Here is a 13,704-nt window from a genome sequence, read left to right on the forward strand (position 1 = left end):
TATGTTGGAGCATCTACAGAGTATAAACAAGTATCACAGTGCAGTTACAGTTGGAGGACAGGGTTCGATTCTGGTCACTGCACCATGGGCATTTACAAATACTGAAGTGGATGGGAGAACTGAAACAAGCTTATAAGCGCTAGAGGTTAATCGGGGCCACACATGTCATTGCAGGTGGACATAAAAGATCTCATGACACCATGTTGGAGAGCAGAGGAACTCAACACCACGTTGAAAAGACTATTATCTCACTAACCAGGCTAATATCTATCCCCAAACCAACATGACCTAATATTTATCACATTCTTATTTGTAAGACCGTCCTATGCATTGGATTGGATTTGTTTATTGTCACGTGTACCGAGGTACAGTGAAAAGTATTTTTCTGCGAGCAGCTCAAACAGATCATTAAGCACATGGGAGCACTCGCCGGGAGTCGCCACACTTGCTGCGTTTCCTATTTTGCAACCATGACTACAAAAAGTACTTTATTAGCAGTAGAGTTTTGGGATGCTCTGAAGCCAGAGAAACCACCATATGGAGTTATTTCTTTCACCCCAAAATAAAGGAGATCAGCCATGTGGAAACATAAGCTTTAAAATCTAAAAAGATGAACTCGTCAAGGTACAACAAAATTTAAAGGTTAAGCCAGATGACTACTTCAAAATTTAGCCACAAAAATTAGACAAATATAAATGAATAAGTAAATTTGAAATTAGTATTAAAGAGAGAGAGAGCATCTTTATCATAGAAAGCTTGCAGCAAGAAAGAGCCCATCTCCTGTCTGCACTAGCCAAAAAACAAACCACCCAGCTTATTCCCCTTTACAGCATTTGGTCCGTAACCCTACAGGGTACATATCCAAACACCTGTTCAATGAGTTGAGGGCTTCTGCCTCCATTACCCTTTCAGGCAGCGAGTTCCAGAACCCCATAATCCTCTGGGTGAAAACATTTTTGCACATCTTCCCTTTTATCCATCGACCAATCACTTTAAATCTATCCCCTAGCCACTGATCTCTCTGTTGAATTAAATAAGCCCTTCCCATCCACTCTATTCCAGCCCCTCTCAATTTTCAACATCTCAATCAAGTCTCCTCTCAGTCTCCTCTTTTCCAAGGCGAAAAACTCCAGCCTATCCAGTCTTTCCTCTTGGCTGAAGTTTTCCAGGCCTGGCAACATCCTTGTAAATCTCCTCTGGACCTTCTCTCATGCAACTACATCCTTCCTGTAATGAGGTGAACAGAAGTACACACAGTACTCAAATTGTGAATACTCGATCTTGACTCAAAAGTAATAAACATTTCAATCTGAGGGGGAACAACTATAATCATAAACATTAGGGACATTTGTTATAAACACATCAGTTTTATTTTGAGAGTGTATGTCAGAGAGATAAAATGTCAGGGGTTGAATTATGTAGCCATAACAATGTCATCATTAGGAACAACATTCATCAAATCCTGTTAGGTCACAATGGGCCTGTTGTGTGGTTCTCACAGCTCAAAATGCATTATACGTATTTATTTGTACCCAGGGAATACCAATCTTTGGGATTCACGAAAAATATTTTTAAAAAGTTAAATATCCACTACAGCTGAGGAAATGATTTATCACTGCAGGATACTGCCTGAGTTTGACAGTGATTGAGCAGCAAGAGACGCGTGATCCAGCTTTCCAAACAATTCATGAAAACTGTAAATCGTGTAAAGCAACAATCTCGAATTGAGTGTTTAAGGCAGTGGAAGGCAGGACTGTTAATTTTATGCATTCCCATCAACCTATTCATAAATAAATAAACCTACAATTGTTGGGTTTATTGAAAGTACAAATCTTTCAGATCAACAGTGCATTTACCTCAAGGAGACATTACCGACAGGGGACAGATCCACGTTAGAATGAATGTGTTTAGAGAAAGGACCCTGCGAGTCATTGGGGCTGCCGGAGGACAACCGAGCTCTCTTCACACCTGTGGGAAAAGAAAAGGAACAGAAGGGACTGAGGGCCAGCCAGAAAGCTTCGTAACATTGCACAGAATAGAACACTTGCCCCTCACAAAGTGGATCACTCTCCCTTGGGGATGGAGCTCGGTGCCTGATTAGGTTTCAGTCCTAGCATAAGAGTACCTGCATGTTTTCCAAGTTGGACCAAGCCCAACAAAAAAAAGATTCACAAGTAGTTGGAATTCTGGCTTCAACCCAGCTCACTGTGCTGTGAAAACATATCCAAACGCAGAACAATAATGGCAATGCCAAATATAATGGGGATAAGCTACAGTGGAAAATATTTTAAGATTGCAGAGCTTAAACCTTAAGTGGTTAATATGGGACATCTGATTAGGGATATAAAAGCCCGCAAGGCTACGTACTTAGACCCCATCTATACTCCCTGTACACACACAACTGCAAAATTTGGTGTCAACTCCATCTACAAGTTCGTTGATGATACGACCATAGTGGGCCGGATCTCGAATAACGAGTCAGAATACAGGAGGGAGATAGAGAACCTAGTGGAGTGGTGCAGCGACAACAATCTCTCCCTCAATGCCAGCAAAACGAAAGAGCTGATCATTGACTTCAGAAAGCAAAGTACTGTCCACACCCCTGTCAGCATCAACAGGGTCGAGGTGGAGATGGTGAGCAGTTTCAAATTCCTTGGGGTACACATCTCCAAAAATCTGTCCTGGTCCACCCACGTCGACGCCACCACCGAGAAAGCACAACAGCGGCTATACTTCCTCAGGAAACTAAGGAAATTCGGCATGTCCACATTAACCCTTAGCAACCTTTACAGATGCACCATAGAAAGCATCCTATCTGGCTGCATCACAGCCTGGTATGGCAACTGTTTGGCCCAAGACCGCAAGAAATTTCAGAGTCGTGAACACAATCCAGTCCATCACACAAACCTGCCTCCCATCCATTGACTCCAACTACACGTCCCGCTGCCTGGGAAAAGCGGGCAGCATAATCAAAGACCCCCCCTCCCACCCGGCTTATTCACTCTTCTAACTTCTTCCATCGGGCAGGAGATACAAGTCTGAGAACACGCACGAACAGACTCCAAAACAGCTTCTTCCCTGCTGTTACCAGACTCCTAAACGACCCTCTTATGGACTGACCTCATTAACACTACATCCCTGTATGCTTCACCCGATGCCGGTGCTTATGTAGTTACATTGTGTACCCTGTGCTGCCCTATTATGTACTTAATGACCGGTTGAGCTGCCTGCAGAAAAATACTTTTCACTGTACCTTGGTACACGTGACAATAAACAAATCCAAAGCAAAAAATATTAAATGGTACAGATGGCATATAACCAGAACCTACCCTAAATAGGAACAAGGACATTAAACTTAAAGTGGCCAAACCCAACATTGAGAGTAGTTTATTTCCAAAAATACGTGCTAAATGTTTTTGATTAGTACAGGCAAGTGAGAATGCCTGTGCTCATGGGACAGGAGGGAACTAGGGGGGCCGCCTACTAGTTTTGAGGGGCCAATTGGCCTGAGGTTATGAGCTTTAAATACTAAATGACCCAGCAGTGGCTGAATATCAAAAAAAATTCCAAAATGCCTGAACTGAACTGAGTGAATCCTCACTCCTTCCATCCCAGCAGAGTACAACACAAATGCAACCCAATCCCCTTTGAGCAGGAGTGCACCTTCATGTGCTCCATAGCAGGATAGCACTGAACTCTTCATGAAGCAATTCCATACTGATGTTCAACCCCATTGGGCCCACCATGTCTGGTACAGCAATAAAAGCTATCCAGACTAATCTCACTTTCCAGCCCTTGATCTGTAGCTTCGCAGGTTCCAGCACCTACATATCCAAGTAATTGTTGAAAGTGACGCTGCCGCGACCACTCTTTCAGCCAGACTCCCACCGCATTGGGGAAAAATAAATTTCCCTTCCAACACCTCTCGAATCCTTCTAACAATTATTTTAAATCCATGTCTCCCAGTTATTGATCCCTTCACTAAGAAAAATGGGTCCTGTCTACCCACTCTGTCAGGGCCCTTTATAATTTTATATCGCTCATTGAAATCTCTCCTGAGTTACTTCTGTTGCAAAGGAAACAATCCCAACCTACCCAATCTTTCTTCACAACCAAACTTTGCCAAGCCATGTACATCTCCTCTGGATCCTCCCCATTGCAATCACATCCTGAACAGTGGGGTAACCTGCACACTTGGGTAGAATTTCAAATGATCCAACCAGCTCCCAAACAAAATAACATTGTCTCCGTTAAGCATCCTAAAGGAACTAATTGAACTTTATTTGTGATGTACAATGAGTCTACATCACTTAAGAGTTTAAGCTGTAGAAGCTTTGAGATATAATTGTTGTATCAGGTTAACTTACCCTTTTTAAATTGATTAATGAACCACCTGTCCTTCTTGATATCTGAAATGGTGGCTCTGTTCTTTGGACCTTCCATCAGAATTTTGTTCAACAGGCCTGCAGAAACCAGACAGGGGGGGCACTGTTACAAAGTCTTCATGGAAATGAGCTACTGTCAATGTCAAGGTGCAAGGGTCTCTTACTTGCCCCTCTCCACCTGTAACAAGGTGCCCATTATCACACCACAGCACATCAAACTTTACAACTGTGGAATTTAGCTTCCCAGCAGCAAGGTGATAGCTATACCAACAAGGCAGATAGAGAAAAAGCAGCTCGTACATAGAACCAGGGGTAGACTGTTCAATACGTCAAATCTTAACTCCATTTACCGACCACAAGCATTTGTTTTGTTTTTGGGAATGATTAAGGAAGAACAAAATATTAACGTTCGAAGTTGTACATATATCTCAATCCAAACTCCCAAGATTTAGTTATGGTCTGGAAACAACTTCCTATTGAAGGTAGTTATGAAATGAACATTGTGGATTTATTCTCTTTATATAATTTCTTCACTTCTGCGTTAATAGTGCTGTTGGAACACGCTGGTCACTGATTCGGAGCACAGTAGGATTCATGATTCTCACATCATTACTGGAAATGAATACAATTAAAAATAACAAGTTTTACACATGGCAGAAAGCGTAGGTTACTTTTGCTAAGCCAAACCAAGTTGGCAGCACGGTAGCATTGTGGATAGCACAATCGCTTCACAGCTCCAGGGTCCCGGGTTCAATTCCCAGCTTGGGTCACTGTCTGTGCGGAGTCTGCACATTCTCCCCGTGTCTCCATGGGTTTCCACCGGGTGCTCCGGTTTCCTCCCACACGTCCCGCGAGATGTGCTTGTTAGATGAATTGTTCTTTCCGAATTCTCCCTCAGGTGTACCCGAACAGGCACCAGAGGGTGGTGAGTAGGGGATTTTCACAGTAACTTCACTGCAGTGTTAATGTAAGCCTACTTGTGACGACAATAAAGATGATAAATTAAAGTGTGACTTTATATCCACAGTCCCAGCTTAATGATAAACCATTAGTCTAATGAGCTGATCAGAATTGACAGCTAATGCTCTCCTAGCCTACAGATGAACTAGAGTATGCAACTTAGTTTATAGAATATAAGGTTTATCGAAAGCAAAAATTAAACAATAGGCAAAAGTTAGGACCACTGATTTCACTTGATCTTACATTTTCTTGGGTTCAGGACACCTGACCCCACACACACACACACACGAGATGTAATCTATACTCATGGAGTGTCCATGTGACCGCCTCTAATAATAATAATAATAATCCTTATTATTGTCACAAAAAATTTCACCTCCAACTCTGCAAACCTGCCTTCTATGAATAAATTTCGAAACCTCTCTATCCTCTACCGCTTCCACGCCCTATACGTTGCATCCAACCTTGCTGGGATAAATCAGTGATTGCCATAGATCGGTGCCCACAATTTTAAAATGCTGCCTGAACGGATTACAGACCTTAATGAGGCTTCCACCACTGGGCTGGTGGAATACTTAAGCCAGCGAGAATGGAAGGGGCGCCATTCCAGTGCCCTCAGACTTGTCCCCCTATATGATGCTTTCTCCATCTGCCTCCACACCAAGACCCACTTTTGCACTTTCCCGGCATTCACCACCCAGTAATACTTCAACACATTTGGCAGAGCAAAGCACCCCCCATCCCTCTCCAAAAATACTCTCAGAATCCAGGCTTCCTTCCCTGGCCATATAAAGTCTGAGATTATCCTATTTACTCTCCCAGGAAAACAACTTGGGCTCGAACATTGGGAGAAAGGCAAACAAAAATTTCTGGAGTACGAAAAAGGCTGGACCTGCCCCGCCAATGATAACAGAACATTCCACCTCTTGGAATTCTCCTTTATCCCATCCACCAAATTAGCTTATGTAACCGTGCCCAACTATGTGCCATCCGTAGTCCCAAATAACAAAAGCGTGATTTGACCAGGTGGAACGGTAACTTCTAAAACTCCCTCCCTTATACCCGAGCATTGACCGGAAACACCTCGCTCTTTCCCACATTGAGATCATGCCCCGAAAACGACCTAATTTAATCAGAATCCCCATAATCCTATCTATGCTGGCAATCAGGTCTGTGACATAGAGTAGGAGGCCTTCCACATACAGGGATACATGATATTCTACCCCCCTCCACCACCGCTCTATTCCTCTCCACTCCATTGAAACCTCAAGCACCATCGCTAGTGGCTCAATCGCCAATGCAAAAACAGGGACAATGACATCCCTGCCTCGTTCCCCGATGCAGACAAAAATACTCTGAGCTTGTAGTGTTCATGTGTATACTCACCATGGGGTCCCATACAACATCTTAATCCAACTGACAAATCCCGGCCCCAAACTTCAGAAAGGTGCTCCCACTCATCCTGGTCGAACGCCTTCTCCGTGCCCAAGGATATTATAACCTCCATTCACTGACCCGTCGAGGGTGTCATCACCACATTCAACAAGTTCCTATAATGTTTGATGATAACTGTCGCCCCTTCACAAACCCAGTTTGGTCCTCGGCTATCATCCCCGGCACACAGTCCTCCAGGCGCGTTGCCAACGATTTGGCCAACAACTTCTTGCCCACATTCAGAAGCAATAATGGTCGATACGACCCACAATCCTCCGCATCTTTATCTTTTTTTAAAGTAAGCAAAATCAATGCTTAGGCCCGCATTATTGTTACAATCTGCGACCAATATCCTCTGCCTCCTGCCAATTTTGGATCCAATTTGCCAAATTGTCCTGGATCTCATTGGCTCTGACCTCCTCTGATTTTCATTTCCTGATCAGTCTCCCATGCGGGACCTTGTCAAAAGTCTTTCTGAAGTCCATGTAAACTACATCAACAGCACTGTCAGAGAAACAGATGTTTTATACTGCCAATGACCACAGCCAGAGGTAAATGGATAAACATCAGGGAAGGACACAGTACATGTTTTGAAGGCAGGATTCAGATGGCTGTGATGTCCACTGTCTTTGAACAGCTTTTTTTTAAAAAAAAATATTTTTATTCAAAATTTTCAACCAAACACTCCAAACAGAAAAAGAAATAAAGCATAAAACAAGCAAAGATTATACATGGGGCTTCCAACAAAATACAATAGCCCCCCAATTAACAAATAAACACGCCAGTAACTTTATCCTCTCCAACTTGATGAACCCAGCCATGTTATTAATCCAAGCTTCCACGCTAGGGGGCTTCGCATCCTTCCACAGTAGCAAAATCCTCCGTCGGGCTACCAGGGACGTAAAGGCCAGAATACCGGCTCTTTCGCCTCCTGCATTCTCGGCTCGTCCGATACCCCAAATAATGGTACCCCCCAGCTCGGCTTGACCCGGGTGTTCACCACCTTGGACATAGTCCTCGCAAAGCCCCTCCAGCGCCAGGCACGTCCAGAACATATGGGCGTGATTTGCTGGACTTCCAGAGCACCTCACACACCTGTCGTCCACCCCAAAAAAACTACTCATCCTCGCCCCTGTCATATGCACTCTGTGAACAACTTTAAACTGTATTAGGCTGAGCCTGGCGCAAGAGGAGGAAGAATTGATCCCGCTCAGGGCATCAGTCCACAACCCCTCATCGATCTCCTCCACAGAGGCCTCCTCCTCCTCTTGCAGCTCCTGGTAAATCACTGAGACCGTGCCCTCTCCAACCCATACCAGACTGGGGCTGGTTTAGCTCACTCAGCTAAATCGCTGGCTTTTAAAGCAGACCAAGCAGGCCAGCAGCACGGTTTGATTCCCGTACCAGCCTCCCCGGACGGGCGCCGGAATGTGGCGACTAGGGGCTTTTCACAGTAACTTCATTGAAGCCTACTCGTGACAATAAGCGATTTTCATTTCATTTCACATACCCCCGAGATCACCCTGGCCTGAATCCTGCGTTCTGGAAGCAGTGGGAATTTCCTCACCTGTCGTTTCACAAACACCCTCACCTGCATATGCCTGAAAGCGTTCCCCTGGGGTAGCCCAAATTTCTCCTCCAGCACCCCTAGGCTCACAAACGCCCCATCAATGAACAGGTCCCCCATTCTTTTGATCCCTGCCCGATGCCAGCTCAGAAACTCCCCATCCATCCTTCCCGGAATGAACCGATGGTTCTCTCGAATCGGGGACCAAATCGAGGCTCCCATTTCGCCCCTGTGACTCCTCCACTACCCCCAGATCTTCAGAGTCGCCGCCACCACCGGACCCGTGGTGTACCTTGTCGGCGGGAGCGGCAGCGGTACCGTCACCAGCGCCCTCAGACTCGTGCCCACACAGGACGCCATCTCTACTAGCCTCTTCCACTCTGCCCCCTCCCCCTCCATTACCCACTTACGAAACATCACCACATTGGCTACCCAATGATAGCCACATAGGTTCGGCAACGCCAGCCCCCCTCTGTCCCTGCTATGCTCCAAAAACACCCTCTTCACCCTCGGGGTCTTATTCGCCCACACGAATCCCATGATGCTCCTGCTTACCCGTTTGAAAAAGGCCTTAGGGATCAAAATGGGAAGGCACTGGAACACAATGAGAAACCTCGGAAGTACCCTACTTCCTACTAATCGACTGTACCCTACCCGCTAGTGAGAGTGGCAACATGTCCCAGCTTTTAAAATCCTCCTCCATCTGCTCCACTAGCCACGTCAAATTGAGCTTATGCAGGGCCCCCCAACTCCTAGCTACCTGGATCCCCAGGTACCGAAAGCTCCTTTCCACCCTCTTCAGCGGAAGCTCGTCTATCCCCCTTTCCTGGTCCCCTGGATGCACCACAAAGAGCTCACTCTTCCCCACGTAGAGTTTATACCCCAAAAAGTCCCCAAACTCCCTAAGGATCTGCATGACCTCCGCCATCCCCTCCACTGGGTCCGCAACATATAACAACAGGTCATCAGCATACAACAACACTCGGTGTTCCTCCCCCCCCAGAACCAATCCCCTCCAGTTCCTGGACTCCCTCAGTGCCATGGCCAACGGCTCAATTGCCAGTGCAAACAACAAGGGAGTAAGGGACACCCCTGCCTCGTCCCCCCGGTACAACCGAAAGTACTCCGACCTCCGCCGGTTCATAGCCACACTCGCCACAGGGGCTTTGTACAGTAGCCTGACCCAACTTATGAACCCTTCCCCGAACCCAAACCTTCGCAGCACTTCCCAAAGATACTCCCACTCCACCCGATCGAAGGCCTTCTCCGCGTCCATAGCCGCCACTACCTCTGGAGTGCGGTGAAAATAAACGAGGTAATTAGGTACTTCTATGGGAATCTGTATAGGTCCGAGCCCCCGGTGGGGGAGGAGGTGATACGACGATTCCTAGATCAGCTGAGGTTCCCGAGGATGGAGGAGGAGGTGGTTGGGCTGGGGGCACCGATTGGGCTGGAGGAGCTGGTTATGGGATTGGGGTGCATGCAGGCCACTACCTCCGCTTCCCCCCTCCACCCAGGGTATCATAATCACATTGAGGAGCCTCCGCACATTAGTATTCAGCTGCCTACCCTTCACAAAATCCCGTCTGGTCCTCATGAATCACGCCCCGGGACAGAGTCCTCAATTCTCGTGGCCAAAACCTTCGCCAGCAACCTAGCATCAACATTGAGGAGCGAGATCGATCTATACGACCCACATTGCAATGGGTCCTTGTCCCGCTTCAAAATCAAAGAAATCAGCGCCCTGGACATTGTCGGGGGCAAGGTCCCCTCCTCCCTCGCCTCATTAAAAGTTCTCATCAGCAACGGGCCCAGCAGGTCCACGTACTTCCCGTAAAATTCAACCGGGAACCCATCCGGCCCCGGGGCCTTCCCCGCCGGCATGCTCCCCAATCCCATAACCAGCTCCTCCAGCCCAATCGGTGCCCCCAGCCCAACCACCTGCTCCTCCTCCATCCTCGGGAACCTCAGCTGATCTAGGGAATCGTCGCATCCCCTCCTCCCCCAACGGGGACTCAGACCTATACAGATTCCCATAGAAGTACCTAATTACCTCGTTTATTTTCACCGCACTCCGCACCGTGTTCCCCCCTTTATCCCTTACTCCACCAATCTCCCTCGCCGCCTCCCTCTTACGAAGCTGATGTGCCAGCATCCGACTCGCCTTCTCCCCATACTCGTATGCCGCCCCTTGCGCTTTTCTCCACTGCGCCTCTGCTTTCCCCAGTCAGTAAATCGAATTCCATTTGGAGGTTCCGTCGATCCCCAAGTAGCCCCTCCTCGGGGGCCTCTGCATAGCTCCTGTCCACCCTTACTATCTCCCCCACCAGTCTCTCCCTCTCCCTTTTCTCCCTATGGGCCCTAATGGAAATTAGCTCTCCCCTAACCACCGCCTTCAACGCCTCCCAGACTACCCCCACCTGCACCTCCCCATTGTCATTAGCCTCTAAGTATCTTTCGATACACCCCTGAATCCGCCCGCACACCTCCTCATCCGCCAACAGTCCCACATCGAGGCGCCACAACGGGCGCTGGTCCCTCTCCTCCCCCAGCTCCACCCAATGCGGCACATGATCCGAGATGGCGATGGATGAATATTCCGTTCCCTCCACTTTCGGGATTAGAGCCCTACTCATGATGAAAAAAATCTATCCAGGAGTCGGCTTTATGAATGTGGGGAAAAAAAATAAAACATTCTCTGGCCACCAGCCTAGCAAACGTCCAAGGATCCACTTCCCCCCATCTGGTCCATAAACCCCCTGAGCACCTTGGCCGCAGCCGGCCTCCTACCCGTCCTCGACCTAGAACGGTCAAGTGCTGGGTCCAGCACCGTATTGAAGTCCCCCCCCCCCCCCCCCCACCCCCCAATTTCAAGCTTCCTACCTCCAGATCCGGAATCCGACCCAACATGTGTTTCATAAATCCGGCATCATCCCAATTCGGGGCATACACATTCACCAGCACCACCCGCACCCCCTGGAACCTACCACTCACCATAACATACCGACCTCCATTATCCGCCAAGATGTTCAGCGCCTCGAACGACACTCACTTCCCCACCAGAATCGCCACCCCTCTATTCTTCGCATCCAACCCCGAGTGAAAGACCTGCCCAACCCACCCCTTTCTCAGCCTAACCTGATCTGCCACCTTCAGTTGCGTCTCCTGGAGCATATCCACGTCTGCCTTCAGTCCCTTTAAGTGCATGAACACCCGGGCACTCTTGACCGGCCCGTTCAGGCCCCTCACATTCCAAGTTATCAGCCGGATCAGGGGGCTTCCCGCCCCACCCCCTCCTCCACCCCCCCCTCCCTCCACCCACCCACCCCTCCCCCAGCTAGATCCTCATCTAGCCATTTTGCTCCCCCCATGGCACTCCCGTAAGTCAAAGAACAAAGAAAGAACAAAGAAAATTACAGCACAGGAACAGGCCCTTCGGCCCTTCCAGCCTGCGGCGATCCAGATCCTTTATCTAAACCTGTCTCCTATTTTCCAAGGTCTACTTCCCTCTGTTCCCACCCGTTCATATACCTGTCTAGATGCCTCTTAAATTATGCTATCGTGCCCGCCTCTACCACCTCCGCTGGTAAAGCGTTCCAGGCACCCACCACCCTGTGCATAAAAACTTTCCACGCACATCTCCCTTAAACTTTCCCCCTCTCACCTTGAAATCGTGACCCCTTGTAACTGACACCCCCACTCTTGGGAAAAGCTTGTTGCTATCCACCCTGTCCATACCTCTCAATTTTGTAGACCTCAATCAGGTCCCCCCTCAACCTCAGTCTTTCCAATGAAAACTATCCTAATCTACTCAACCTTTCTTCATAGCTAGCACCCTCCATACCAGGCAACATCCTGGTGAACCTCCTCTGCACCCTCTCCAAAGCATCCACATCCTTCTGGTAATGTGGCGACCAGAACTGCATGCAGTATTCCAAATGTGGCCGAACCAAAGTCCTATACAACCGTAACATGACCTGCCAACTCTTGTACTCAATACCCCGTCCAATGAAGACTTCTGCTGACCCAGCCTCTCCCGCCATTCCAACGACTCCCCCCCCCCCCCCCCCCCCCAGTGTGAGAATCCCCCCCACCTCCCCCTGGCAATCAGTGCGCGCTCCTCTCCAGCACCAGCCCCCCACCCCCCTTTTCTTCCCTAGCGCGGGAAAAAGCCTGCGCTTTCCACCCAAGCCAGCCCCGCCCCCTCTGGCGCAGCTCCCTTTTTGCGGCCTAACCCCCAACTCCCCATCCCCGGGCCTCCAACCCCCCTCTTGCTCCGCGGGGCCCTACCCCTCCAACTCCGACACCCACACTCTCACATAGCCCTCATATCAAATCCATTCACCCAACCCCACCCAGCACCAAACAAAAACAGAACATTCCCAAAACACAGTAACCCCCATAAGCACCGCCCCACGACAAACCCTCAGTTCGAGTCGAACTTTTCAGACTGAATAAAGGTCCACGCCTCATCTGGCGTCTCAAAGTAGTGGTGTCGATCCTGAAATGTGACCCACAATCGTGCTGGCTGCAGCATCCCGAACCTCACCCCCTTCCGAGGTAGAACCGCCTTAGCCCGATTAAAACCAGCTCGCTTCTTGGCCACTTCCGCACTCCAGTCCTGGTAGATTCGGATCTCCGTATTCTCCCACCTGCTGCTCCGTTCTTTTTTGGCCCATCTCAGGACACACTCCCTGTCCATGAAGCGGTGGAACCTCACCACTACAGCCCTTGGCGGTTTGTTGGTTTTGGGTCTCCTTGCCAGGACTTGATGAGCCCCATCCAGCTCCAGGGGCCTCGGGAAAGCTCCCGCGCCCATCAACGAATTGAGCATCGTGACCACATGTGCCCCGGCATTGGACCCCTCCACTCCCTCAGGGAGACCCAGAATCCAAAGATTCTTCCTCCTCGACCGATTCTCCAGGTCCTCAAATTTTTTTTGCCACTTCTTATGCAGCGCCTCGTGCTCCTCCACCTTCACCGCCAGGCCCAAGATCTCATCCTCGTTCTCCAAGGCTTTTTGCCGCACCTCCCGGATGGCCGCCCCTTGGGCCTTCTGGGTCTCCACAAGCTTCTCGATCGATGCCTTCATTGGCGCTAGCATTTCTGCCTTCAGCTCTGCAAAGCAGCGTTTGAGGAACTCCTGCTGCTCCTGTGACCATTGCGCCCACGCTGCTTGGTCTCCACCCGCTGCCATCTTGCTTCTCCTCCCTCGCATTTCCCGCTGCACTAAAATCACTTTCTTGACTGCTCCACTCCTGGTCCAATCCATACAGTGCCGGGGGAACCGTACTGTCACCTTCCCACACTAGGAACCGTCAAATAAATGCTGTTGGGGCCCCTCAAAAGAACCCAAAA

The 13,704-nt window shown here is 48.8% G+C and overlaps 1 protein-coding gene across 4 annotated transcripts in view; it reads right to left on the reverse strand.

The window, feature by feature from the left end:
• chek1 (checkpoint kinase 1) overlaps positions 1-13,704 on the reverse strand; it is a 50,236-nt gene that overhangs the window by 11,545 nt on the left and 24,987 nt on the right. For all 4 annotated transcript variants that reach the window (XM_038779179.1, XM_038779177.1, XM_038779178.1 and 1 more), the window contains 2 exons: positions 4,368-4,463; positions 1,857-1,968 (listed from right to left, as the gene is read on the reverse strand). In XM_038779179.1, coding sequence (XP_038635107.1) covers positions 1,857-1,968; positions 4,368-4,463 — 208 coding nt within the window. The remainder of the gene's footprint in view (positions 1-1,856; positions 1,969-4,367; positions 4,464-13,704) is intronic.

The sequence above is a fragment of the Scyliorhinus canicula genome, chromosome 19 (genome assembly GCF_902713615.1).
Source record: "Scyliorhinus canicula chromosome 19, sScyCan1.1, whole genome shotgun sequence".
In the NCBI taxonomy this organism is placed as follows: Eukaryota; Metazoa; Chordata; class Chondrichthyes; order Carcharhiniformes; family Scyliorhinidae; genus Scyliorhinus; species Scyliorhinus canicula.